This window comes from Clarias gariepinus, chromosome 8 (assembly GCF_024256425.1).
Source record: "Clarias gariepinus isolate MV-2021 ecotype Netherlands chromosome 8, CGAR_prim_01v2, whole genome shotgun sequence".
In the NCBI taxonomy this organism is placed as follows: domain Eukaryota; kingdom Metazoa; phylum Chordata; class Actinopteri; order Siluriformes; family Clariidae; genus Clarias; species Clarias gariepinus.
The window spans coordinates 36,085,001-36,098,525 of record NC_071107.1 but is presented as its reverse complement, the minus strand read 5'-3'; the positions used below and the strand labels follow the sequence as shown (position 1 = coordinate 36,098,525).

The 13,525-nt window shown below is 44.0% G+C and overlaps 1 protein-coding gene across 3 annotated transcripts in view; it reads right to left on the bottom strand.

Moving 5' to 3' along the window:
* Positions 1 to 2,434: 2,434 nt before the first annotated feature.
* The window catches only part of kcnh5b (potassium voltage-gated channel, subfamily H (eag-related), member 5b), a 57,294-nt gene continuing 46,203 nt past the window's right edge, over positions 2,435 to 13,525 (bottom strand). The window contains exons 11-12 of one of the 3 annotated variants that reach the window (XM_053502217.1): positions 3,648 to 3,856; positions 2,435 to 3,563 (exon numbers count right to left, since the gene is read on the bottom strand). In XM_053502217.1, the coding sequence (XP_053358192.1) occupies positions 2,798 to 3,563; positions 3,648 to 3,856 (975 nt within the window). In that variant the 3' untranslated portion in view covers positions 2,435 to 2,797. Of the gene's footprint in view, positions 3,857 to 13,525 lie in introns of all 3 variants that reach the window. The other 2 variants (XM_053502216.1, XM_053502215.1) reach the window with 2 other exon arrangements.

Here is a 13,525-nt window from a genome sequence, read left to right as displayed (position 1 = left end):
ACCTGAACACTGAGACTGAGACACTGGCACCCTGACACTGACATACAGTAGTGTGTCCACTGACACTTAGCTGGACACTGACACTGGCACCCTGACACTGACATAGTGCAGACACGGACACTTAGCTGGACACAGACACAAACACTGACACAGACACTGACACAGACACTTAGCTGGACACTGACATGGACACAGACACTGAGAATGACACAGACACTGACACAGACATTGACCAGGACACAGACACATATACTGACACTGACACAGACCTAGAATGAGACTTCAGTCTCAGCCCTTTGTAACAGTCAAAGTTAAAGAAGTAACCTAAAGTTTTCAGACAGGGTGTTGATGTGTGTCCAGCTGTTATAACGTTCATGAGAACAGAAACTAATGGAAATTTCATATACTGTATGACTGATAAAAAGTGAAGCATCTTGTCCTTGAATAAGTACAAATAGAATAATCTTTGGCAATTAGCTGGAGTTTAAGGGGAGTAAAACGTGTCGTGACGTGCCGTTAATGAAAATGATTTAACATCGGAGTCTAGCAGTAGCTCCCGCTTCATCTCATCATGCTTTCATTGATTAATTTGTCCTAAATGCGTCATTCCTTACTCACTGTGTCATCTAATTCTGTCTCTTCCAGTAGTCCAGAGCATCCTTGACCACAAATGAATTAAACCCTGGATCATCAGTCTCGTAAAACTTCACTGGAGGACGACAATAAATAGATTACTTTTATACGCAGTGTGGTAAGAAAATTGATGCCAATGCATGTAAAGAAACAAGATTAAGCCAACTTACAGCTGCTGATGTGGGCGGTAATGTGGACAGGATTGCATTAACATAACCCGAGGCTTCTCTCGCTGAAGAAGAAACTTTCCAGACTTTTCCGAACTGAGGTTGTTTCACAGGTGTATCAGTCGCTCTGGTGTCCGTGGCGAGCAGCTGTACTGTATGTGCAGATGTTCTTGTTGAAAGATGAACTCGTTAGACGGATATAATACGAGCTCACCGGTTTCCGAGCTCTCACACTTTGCCTTCGCGGTTCTGATGTAAATCAGACCAGGTGTTGAATTTTTCCAACCTGAGACATGAGTTCAAAAACTTTTTCCTGCTTCGTTACGTGAGTGTGACACCTCCTGCTAGGTTCAAAGGAGACTTTTTAACTGGGTTCATGTTGTGCCAGATCTCGCTTATGCTGGATCGTGGCACGCAATTTACACCTGCTTAGCTTTGACTCGACTGCAGGAAGTAAATGTAATGCACAGTAGTATAAGGCTGTAGTATTCTTTGTTTTGTAAATGCAAACTGCTGAACTGAGCCGAATGACAGAGCTGTAGTGCGACAGGAACAAACCAGTTATAGTTATAATTTATACCGTATAATTATGTAATCATTCATGCAATGCACGCTCCAGCGTTCTGTTTCATTGATTCCAAGCAGTAATATTTTTTAAAGGTTTTGAACAATTAAAAGGTTCTGGGTTCGATTCCCACCTTGGGGTCTGTGTGCCCGAAGTTTGGATGTTCTTCTCATGCTTACTGGGTTTCCCACTGGTACTCCGGTTTCCTTCCACAATCCAAACACATACAGATTAGGCTGACTGGCGTCGCCAAATTTCCTGCAGTGTGTGTCCTGCGATGGATTGGCACCCTGTCTAGGTGTACAGTGCCCTAAGTCTCCTGGGATAGGCTCCAGGCCCTCTGAAACCCTGTATACAGGATTAAGCGGTATAGACAATGAGTGACAGAGTCAAAAGTCAAAATAGAAAAAATACATAAATGTTGTGTAACTTGCGTTCTTGAACGTTTGAAAATTATCTCTGATACAAAACGGTAAACTGTTTTTCTGTTGCCAGTCTTCTGCTCAACACTCCAGTTTAAAAAAAAAAGAAAAAAAAAAGAGAGATACTCTCACAAAACATGAGTATATAAAGAAAATGAACAGGATTTCTATTTGCTGGTAAAGCTCTGGGGCATTTTTAAGAAACTTGTAAATTTTAGACCATTTAATGTTTATAAGTTTACTTAAGTTATTTAAAAAGTGTGAATCAATTCTAAACCAACAATTCGCTCAATTTGCTAAATCGTGCAACAAAAAGTCGCATAAATTGCATTTGATCATTAAATCACACAGCTCTACTCTCGGAGTGAGTGGTACACACTTGCTCTGACCTGTCAATCACACTGGTCACTAGCCAATCACTGGAGCTCACGCATGTGTAATAGGGTGGATAGCGCTTTCCGACAGGAGCGTTACTCTACCCTGGGACACGGAATAAGTGTGAATAAAAGTGTGACTTGGTTTCCTTTTCCTTTTAGTTTATTTAAAACTCTCCATATTCTGAATAAATATCATCCAGACAATCAGAGTGAATAAGCAAACTTCAATAGGCATGCAGTCATCTGCATAATATACAAGCATGTACTGTAGAGTATCGTACAAATATTATCACCGATCGATAGGCTTTTTGTCTTTGGCAAACCAGAACTTGTCTGTACATGCAGAGTTAAAAAATAAATCAGAAAATAGCTTCTCAGTAGTTTCTCAGTCTTAAAAAGTACATGAGTGTTGTGCAAAGTTTTCTAGCGAAGGTCCCGAGATTCCAGTCTACACACACTGCTCCACCGGTCCCACCGTCCACTGTTTAAGCACTCGCTTTTGGGGGACTCGTCAATTTTCTGTGACGCTTTCTAATTTTTAGAACCTCCAAGCAAAGCCCGCCTTATTCACACAAAGACCCGGCCTTTAGGAGGTTCATTTTAGTTTGGTTCAGGGTTCGTTTCTGCCCTTGCTCAGATCACAACTTCATCGCTATCTGAATCAGAACTATGTGCGTTAGAGACATGGAAAAGTTCTTCTGTTCGGGATTTGGGTCTGTGTATCTGGGGCGTACACGTCTGACCCGACGAATCGTTCTGTTCTGAGAGCAGTCTGAGGATCTGGCCTACATGTTCCTCTAAAACGGCCATCCTGGAACCCAAAGCTTGGATCTCACTACGTAGCTCCAGCTTTGCCTCCTGAAGCGTGGTCTGAAAAGACATCTCATGGTGTGAGAACCTCTCCCTCGGTAGTCCTTCTCCTCCACCACAGCTGCCATCGCCCGTTACAGGACTTTGCACTTCTTCTACGTTATCAAGTCTCTGATCACTTTGGGTCAACCCGCTATCCCATGAGTCTGTTTTACGGAGCGAGTTCTTTCTGGACCCGTTGACGTCCACGACGCCTTCCATCTGCACCTTGACCTCGGGCGAGAGCCGTTCTATAGACGCCGCTTTTGTCACGTTGTTCAGCCCTTCTTTCCTGCCCTCTTGTGGTGGTGAATTCGGGATGCCCATGTTGTTCTTCAGTCGCATCCACCCACGACCAGCCGCGACCGGTTTGGTCCGCGCGGTGTTGCTCAGCTTCAGTTTCATGCTCGGGGTTTGATCTCCAGCAGGCTTCAGTTCCATGACATCGCAGTTGTTTTGTTTGAGTGGGTCGCCAGGTTTGGAGAAGGACAAAGAGTTCTGGATGGGTGTGATCTGCGAGATGGTGACCACGCTGCTACAGGAACCTATGCTAGATCTCCCGTTCTGCACCGCATGCAGTGTGGTCTGGGGGATGGATGTGTGTGTGTGTTGTAGCTGAGCGTGTGATCGGAGCTGGAAGCTGTGTGTGTGTAGTTGATGCTGGTTCTTCTCCACATCGATCTGGACTGAAGCCTCCTGGTTGCGAAGCTCCTTCTGCTGTTTAAATTTCTGTAAGAGTTTTCGGACTGGATGGTCCACAGGGATGGTCAGCGGAACTTCGTTCTTTGAGCGCTGACGTTCCTCTTCCTCTTTTTTCACATCACTGATCTTACGGAAGATGATCTGGAAAAAAAAGGAGATTTATGCATGAGGGTGCCCTTGGAATATACATACAGTAATATTATAAAAAGAAGAAAAGTTCCTTAAGGGATTCTCAAGTAGTTCTGCTCAAACATATCATAGAACAACAATTAAATTCTCAAAACATTCTGGTTGACATTTTCCAAACACTGCCACTTTTTCAGGTAAAATGATTTATATAGAACATTTAAAAACAACTTTTGTTAAAAAAAAAGAACTTAAAAAACACGTATTATCCAAAGAACCAGTGAAGAACCCTAGGAGAATCACTTTTTTGTTTGGTATATCTATTAACAGGGCAAGTGTGCGGTACACAAGACACTAATTGGTCCTTTTTTTTTTTCTTAGTAGCTAGAACAAGGAACAAAATGTCATACATTTTGGAACAAAGATACATTTTTACTTGGCGTTTGTCCTGTGTACACCATCACACTGAATTTGAAATAAAACAGTCAAGATATGCTGTTTAACATAATAAAGACAAGACTGCAGACAGAAAGACCCACAAACCAGCAGCAACTGATGGCAGCTGCAGTAAAGGCCTGGCGAAGCGTAGTAAGGGAGGAACCTCAGCATTCAGTCATGTCCATGGGCTCTAGACTCATTTAGGTATTAAAGGCACTCCTTAATCCTTAATTATGATAGTTATTAATTATGTAAACAATTAATCCTTAACTAACTGGCTTACTGGCTGTTAGTTTGCTCCATTATTTGTGCGCCCCAAAATGTATGAGTGTATAAAAATGGCTGTAATTCCCAAATGATTAATGCCACACTTTTAGTCAAACTCCTTGAATTGAAGCTGAAAGCCTTGACTTTGCTTAAATCTTAAGTGTATTATTTCAAATTCAAGGTGGTGAACAACAGCAACAGATTGGCATAAAACTAATCTTTGTTTCAAAATGTCCTCACCAAAAACACTACATGGAACTCTCTCTGATGGTTATAAGCACTGTTATAGGTAAAAAAAAAAAAAAATAATTATATATATATATCTTTCTTCCAGAAGCCTTCAAAGATTTGTTTTCCTATCACATAACACTGCTAGTATAACCGTTCATTAAACAGTTGAGACCCATTATAAACCAAATATCCTTTAAAGAACCCTCAGAGAACCCTTTTTCTTTTAAAAAGAGTGGATCTATCTACAGTATTATGTAATATTGTAGTACAAACATTAAATTATTGCTCATAATTTTCCTTTCCGGCACCTCGGAGTTCAAATTTTGTCATGGAACTTAGACACCTCTTTCATTGTACTGGGTGATTAAAGGTTGTACTATTTAAGAGCTTATAATTCTTTATAAGAGGAAAACATTCGGTAGAAATGTGAAGTTTCCTCCTGATCAAAAAAAACCCAAAGAATAAAATAAATATGGACCTATCAGACAAAAATTATCTTTTGGTTCTTTTTAGATGTTCAGATATTTTTCTAATGTACATATAAAAAACAAAAAAATTTGAGCTAAACCATTCTTTACCACAAACTAATGACATCATATGAGACATCAATGACATCATAAGAGTCCCTTGCATGTGGAGGAGGAGTTTAAGGTAAGAACGAAAGCATTAACTGAGGGTTGTTACAGCTGGGGTATTAACACACACTTGGGAAAACTCTGAAAACCTTGTTAACTAAAGAAATAGTAAAATATGGGACCTTTAAAGTAGTGTAAGTTGGATACATTGGGTTCAAGTCTGGGTTATGATCAGCTGAGTGAAAAGCTTTGCATCGCCTATGGTGTCTGGGTAGAAAGAGGAAAGGATTCCTACTCTATTCTTTACACTTTATTTATATATATAAAAAGCAGAATTGTTTTGTTGACAACCATGCAAAATATAAAATCAGCTTGGAATAATAATAAAAAAGTTTCACCAGGAGCCTCTCGGTCTACAGAGCTGATTTGACGAAGGCAGCATATGACATCTGGCAGAGTTGTAACAGAAATGTCACGACGAATGTGCAAAGATTTGCCAAACAATCTGGCAGCGCTAGAACAGATGTCAGGAAGAATGTGCTGAGCGACGGGGGCGAGAAAACTCAATATTATACCTCAGAGGATCCCAAATCTGGTCTGAGCATACGGCACAAGTTGGAGGCAGTACGCATTAATAGCGAATACTTATACCTGATAATAAATAAGGAAAACCCTTTGTGTTATCACATCACACCCTGAAGTCTTTTACTCCGGTTATACAGCGAGAATTTAGACCTGAACAAGCATATTAAAGGAAAATTATTTGCTCCTGTGCTGCTGTTCATTGCATCAACAACTTCTGACCAATCAGAAGCAAGCGTGGGATCTAATGTACTTTATCCAGCTGTAAAATACTCATCACAATATGACTTTAACTCACAGTCTCTCTCTGCTCACAATTTGGCGTTAATGACGCATCGAGCGATCGCTCGTCACAAACGATTTTCTGCAAACGTTTCTAAAAACATCAATACATACCAAAGTGCTTTTATTGCATCAAAAAAGACAAAAAAAGAAAACTATATTTCATGAGTCAAACTTGTCTCCGCCGCACAGTCGGGAGGATTAAAATCACATTTTCTCTGAAGTTTTCTACAGTTGTTGCTAACTACAGTATGTCAAAAAAATCCATTATTGAATTTAATATAAGTGTAAGAAATCCCGAGTCTCCTGCTCAGACATTCTGTAGGTAATTAAATAAAAGAGACTCGTCGCGACCGTAACACACTCTAACAGCTACAGATCTTCAAGAGTCTTTTCTTCAGAGATCGTTCTTAACTCGTACATTTCTACTGGTTCTGGTACTTTTGGTTCCCGTCTGCCACGCCTCCTCTTCCTCTCCCGCTAGCAGCACCCCTGAGGCTCAGTGACGGAAAGGTCGGCTTAGGCAACTCGTTCCATCTTCAATTACTGTATCCACGCTGTCCTTTGGCTTCATCACGACGCTTCGGATACTCTTAAGGTTTTTAAATAAAAAAAGGAGCATGCGCGTTCTGAATGTGTGTAACCCTAAAGCAATTCTTTGGAGAAGTTCACAACAAGATTAGACTGAATTAAATTAAATGAATAATAAGGACCAATTAAAGCGTTAAAAAAATCCCAGAGCTAAGAAGTAAATTACTTTCCTCCGCATTTCCTTAATCGTCTAAACTTAAATTCACTCAATCCTGTAATATATCTGGACCACCAGTTGCATCATCATCATCATCATCATTATGATTAGAAATTGATGTTCTCTCACTTTTTTTTCTTGCAATTTTGTGATTTTGACTTTCACAGTAGAACCGTGTAAACAAATCATAGATTAGACAATTAATTATGCAGCATTGTTTTTTCTTTTTAATTAAAACAAAATGTTAATGTCATCATGTCAATAAAAAAGAAACTAATGAACCACATGTTTCTCCATTTATTGCATTTACATGCATTTTTATTAATTTATGAGAATACAGGTAGTCCCCGACTTACAAACAAATTCTGTTCCAGGAGCACGTTCGTAAGTTCAATTCGTTCTTAAGTCCGACAAAGTGAGTCTTATACACCTTTGACACGAAAATACAATGTAAAGCTCATCACTGTATTTGAGAAATCTGTCCCCTTTCCACATACTGCCATCATGTGGCCAAAAACTGTAACCGCACCTAAGGAAATTAATATCACGCATCAAATGTAACAGTGTTGTCTGTGCGCCTTTAAATCGCAAGAGGAAACCCGGACGCCATTTAGTTTCGGAACTGTTTTCCACTGTGCTGGACTGTGAACTCTGGATTTTCCAAAATTAGGATTATTCACCTTCAGGACAGCTTCACAGGATTTTCTATATTCGTGCTCCGGGACTGATTCATTGAAGTGCGGTGAGGCTGACTCATTTCTCCTGCTCCATCCCATAGCGCCCCCCCCCCCCAACCCCCCCAAAACACACACTCACAAACAATAAACCGGACTTTACACATTGTTTACAGTCACTTACACACTGAAAACATTGTACATACTTGTGAATATGATCATAAATATTGGTATCTGGTGCACTGCAGTATGTATTTTTTGTACAATATACATCAGCTTCTTCTGTGATTGAACCTGTAGTAGATCCGCGATCCGTTCGTATCTGGGGAAATGTTTGTAAGTCGGGGACGGCCTGTAGAATAAAGTTTACTCATGGTACATGTACTTATTAAAGAATAATAAAATGAAAAGGTGGCAATTTCATGATTATAAAAAAATATATATATAAAAAACAATAAAATGCAGTCATTTTATTTTTGGTGGCTTAAAATATTTGTATGAATTCATGACTCGGTGTTGAAAAATAGTAAAAATGCTACAAAAATTTTTTTTTTGTTTTTGTTTTTAAACGTTAATTTAGCTATGACAAATGCTGGATAGCTGATCTTTATCTTTTGTATTTGTTGCTTTTTTTTTATAAACAGCACAGAGAGCACATTTGAATTCAACTCTGGCAGTTTGTTTCTGAAATCCTCCGCTCTAGTGCCGCACGTAGGGACTAAACAGAGCACAGAGGCAGTTGTGTCGACGTCGACGTCCCACGCGCTGCCTGCATTCATCTTTCAGCGCCGGCAGCCAGACAGCAGGACACATCTAGAATATTCTTTGTCTCTCCCTCTCAAACACACACCCCCACACATACACACACACACACACACACACACAAAAGATTCCACTCTACCTCCCTCTAGTAAGCTATAATGAATTAACCGAGATATTTCCATCACCAGTGGGAGACGCTGAATTTTACATTCTCTCATAATCTAATAACGTGAAATAATGAATACTCATTATACCCTCGACATCGCCGAAGGCTCTTCTTATGACATCCGTCGCTTATTTATGGACAGAAACGAATCTTAAAGTCCCTTTAATAAGGTAAAGCTGACATGAAACCCTACAGATACATTATACCAACAGACAGATTTCATTTTTTACACTTTGTCTATTTAAGTTTTGGCATTTCATCATCCTCTGCGTCACTCGCGACTTTCAAAGAAGCTAATTTAAATAATTCAATACTTAGGATGAATAATTAAAAAGAATTGGTTTAAGGCTGAAAAAGAGTTTTCTTTCATGTCTGTCCTCGTGAACACGGCCTGGACCACCTAAAAAAGTTACCACTTCTGATGGGACAAATCACACACACACACACACACACACACACACACAATGTGATACGAACTCACAGGATTGGGACTAAACAGCTGTGTGTCCATGAGCAAACCACTTGCTACTGAGACTCATCAGGAAAAACATTCCAGTTTGCTAGAGAGCACAAAGAGTGGACTTTGAAAAAGGTCATGTGACCTGATGAGTCCAGACTGACCCTATTCCAGAGTGATGGGCGTGTCAGGGTGAGAAGGGAAGGACATGAAGCGATGCTCCCATCATGCATAGTGTCCACTGTACAAGCCTCTGGAGACAGTGTTATGATCTGGGGTTGATCAGTTACTCAGGTCGAGACTCAGCAACGTTATGGGGCAATAAAATGAAGTCAGCTGACCACCTGAATGTACTGAATCACCAGAGGATCACATCTATGGAGGGTTTCTTCCCTGATGGAACGGACATATTCCAGGACTCGGAGTGTGAGAGAGCGGCTCTGGGAGCGTAAGGAATCATTTTCACACATGAACTGGACACCACAGTGTGAGCCGTAATTAAAGTTAAAGTTGGTCATAAATAAAGAATTAATAGATGATTGAGTAAGATGTGTGTGTGTGTGCGCATGTGCCAGTATCAGCCATATGCTTGTGGTACAATAGTACACCAGTATGTTATAACTGGGTCACAAAATCCCACCAAAAAAAACAATAATCATGTTTTTGTTTTTTGTTTTTAACCACTGATTTGAATTCAGTGTAAATTTGGGCCTTGTATTGAATGACGCAACGCGTATGTATATCACATACGATATCACCACACTGACTCCAAAATCTATTTTTAACTAAAGTCAATGTGTAATTTCTATATGATTGTTTATAAAATGTAGCTGCTCCACTATAATCCTACAGGTGGCGCTCTAAACTATTGACGCATTAGCAGGCGGCACAGCGTCTTGTGTAGGAGAAGTGAATTGTATGAGGACTGCAACAAAATATACAGTCGACCCTCCCGAAATTCGCAGGGGTTACGATACGCAAATTGTGGGGAAAAAAAAGGGAATTTTGAATGTGGTAAAAAATAAATGCTTATTTTTATAGTTAAAAAAACGCTAAAGATGCTTTCAAAACACTTTAATTTCATTTTAAACTCGACTTAATACATCATCACCCTTAAAATAAACAGAATGTAAAGGTAAACCCGAAGAATTCACCATCACAAGCTGTGTTTTCCTCCCACAGTCGCTTTGTGTTCTCTCGACAGTAATAAATCACGTCTACAGTATTTTATATGGAAATGTAGATAAATTCACATTAATATTTATGTTACAACATTAGTAAATTATATTCTTCTTGATAGTTTAGTGTTAAAACCCATGAAAAATTAATGGGTCGATAACGTGTGTGACGATGACCTCATTGTTTACTGTACGGAGTGTGAGGAGTTTAACAACCTTGGCCGGTTTGTGGAAAAAAATAAATAATAATAATTTTGGTAACCCAGGGATCTTCACACACAATCCACAAATTATTATTATTGTTATTAATAATGTGGCGTGGGTGGAGTTTGACAGACGACCATCATGCTTTGCGGGAGGCGTTATGATGTGTTCACCGTGTTGGGGAAAGGTGTTTGGGGTAGTGGCTTCGGCCAGGTTGTGTGTGTGTGTGTTAGATGTCTGTTTAGTGACTGTGGAATGTGCCGTTGCTCAATAAAATACTCCCAGCCATTTGCATTGGGCAGCCAGGAAGCTCACTCGTCTCTCCAGCATTCTTTCCGGCGTAAAAACGCTACATTTGGTGTCAGAAGTGGGATGGAGAGTAACGGGTTAGAGCGGACCCCAGAGCAAGCTACAGCTCCGTGCGCCGTCAGCCGGCGAGGCGACTTGCAGCTGCACCTGCCGTCCTACAATGGCGCTGTCAAGCCCCACGCATTCATCGCCCAGGTGGAGCTAGCCGCTGACTTCGCGGGCTGGTCCCCGGCGGAAACAGCCGTCCGGGTGGCCCTCTCGCTGGACCTGAGATCTCTCGCACGCCAGGGCTACCCGGAATTCGGGCCCGTCCAGCAGGAAGAGCTAGCACAGCGTGCGTTCCTGCGGGGAATTCGGCCATCGCGGCTTCGCGAGCACCTCCGGTTGGCGGCACCGGCTTTCCTGTTTGAGGCGCTGTGCGAAGCCAAGCGCGCAGAGCCCATCATGGCAGACCACCACGCCGTAAGAGCCGAGCGTTCGGGGCCGCTCGGTAGGTGAACCTAGCCGGGGACAGGGCTACCTGTCGCGGCTAGGCCTCGACTCAGCCTCCGAGATTCCGCGACCACGCCGAAGCCAGGGACTGACGGACTACCGCTGCGATGTTCTCAGGCCTGAGGACAACGTACTCCAGCAGCCGTTAAAACTAGCCGAGGAGACGCCGCCTCCTACAGCCGTCTTTGCTTCCCCAACGGCCGGGTTCAACTTCCGGTCAGGACGCGTAGGGAATCGCGCGGGTGTCTATGTGAACTGTGGCCTGGACAACGTTTCGCTACGGGCGCTCGTGGACACTGGCTCTACGGTTTTGCTGCTGCGCTGGGGAGTATTAGACCAAGGCGAGCGCGGTTGTATGCTGCCGGACCCGGCTTTGAGCATTCGCACCGTATCGGGAAGTTATTTGAAGATACGGGCCTGTCGCACAGTGCTAATACAAGTAGGTGCAATCATTCTTTCCCATCCGTTCTTTGTGGCAGACATCGAGGATGATTGTATCTTGGGTTTAGACATTTTGGAAAGGTGGGGTGCGGTACTGAATCTCGTGGACAGAACTCTGCGCGGTAACTTCGGGTTAGCCTCTTACTATCGCCGGTTTGTGAAGGATTTTGCCACGATCGCCAGTCCGCTGCACGGGCTTACAAGAAAGAATCAGCCGTTTCGCTGGGACAGGGTGCACGCGCGTGCTTTTACTCAGTTACGGGAAGCTTTGGTCACATCGTCCGTTCTCGGATATCCTGATACATCTTGTATGTTTATCCTCGACACAGACGCAAGCGATGTAGGGCTGGGGGCCGTCCTGTCTCAGGTTTCCGAGGGTAAAGAGCGTGCTATAGCTTACTTCAGCCGCGCGTTGTCACGACCGAAGAGGAACTACTGCGTCACCCGGCGCGAGCTGCTAGCGGTCGTCGCGGCCCTTAAACATTTTAGGCCGTATTTATACGGGCAATCCTTCCTGCTGCGGTTCGATCACGCTTCGCTGATGTGGCTGCTTAGTTTTAAAGAGCCCGAGGGGCAGTTAGCGCGATGGCTCGAGCGGTTGCAGGACTACCATTTTACCGTTCAGCACCGAGCGGAAAAACTGCATGCTAACGCCGATGCTCTATCCCGCCAGCCGTGCAGCAAAGAGGGTTGTCGGCACTGCGAGCGGGTGGAGGAGCGCGTGGGTGATTGCGACATCGAACAGTCTCCGACCCCCGTGAAGCCGAATGTTCTCCCTGCGCAGTCCTCCGGAGCCCTCGTCGGTAATCAGCCGTCCGATCTGGTGTGCAGCCGAGTTATCGCGTCGCGTAAACCATCGCCTGTAGCCGTTTCGCCTGTGCCACAGATGGACTGTGATCAGCTAACTGCCGAGCAGGAGAAGGATCCGGCGCTGCAGCGGGTACTGGGGTGGGTTAACGCGGGCCAGAGACCGAATTATGGCACGGTTGCTCACCTGGGGCCCGAGGAAAAAGCTCTCCACTCGCAGTTCAACCGACTAGTGTTGCGGGGAGGTTTACTCTACCGTCACTGGGAACGACCGTGCGGCGCTGGCGAATCTTTTCAGCTGCTGGTGCCGCGGAATCTGCGGTCACGAGTGTTGGGAATGGTACACGGGCATGCGGGTGCGGGACACTTCGGAGTCACTAAAACGCTGCGGCGGTTGCGCGCTCGCTTCTACTGACCGGGCTGCCACACGGATAGTGAACTCTTTGTGCACAGATGCGATGTCTGCACGGCAAAGAAGGGACCTACCCAGCGCTCGTGGGCACCCCTGCAAGACTTTCGGGTGGGGGCACCTATGGAGCGTATGGGCGTGGACATTCTTGGGCCATTTCCTATCTCCGATCGCGGGAACCGGTATGTGCTGGTGGCCATGGATTATTTCACCAAGTGGCCGGAGGCGTTTGCTGTCCCTGACCAGAGCGCTTCCACCACGGCACGAGTGCTGGTGGATGAGGTGTTCTGCCGATTCGGCGCCCCGGAGCAGTTGCACAGCGATCAGGGGCGTAACTTCGAGGCGGAGGTGTTTGCGGCGGTGTGCGAGCGCCTCGGGGTGAAAAAGACCCGCACCACGCCCCTTCATCCGCAGAGTGACAGCCTCGTGGAACGCTTCAATCGAACGCTCACCACCCAACTCGCCGTGCTTACCAGCGACCGTCAAAAGGATTGGGACGAACATTTGCCTCTCGTGCTTTGGGCTTATCGCACAGCAGTGCAGGAGTACTCACAGCTGACGCCAGCTGCGTTAATGTTCGGTCGCGAGTTGCGCACGCCCGTGGACCTTGTGTTCGGGTCCCCCCCACAAGTGGATTTACCCACCAAGCCGGGGCTGGATTA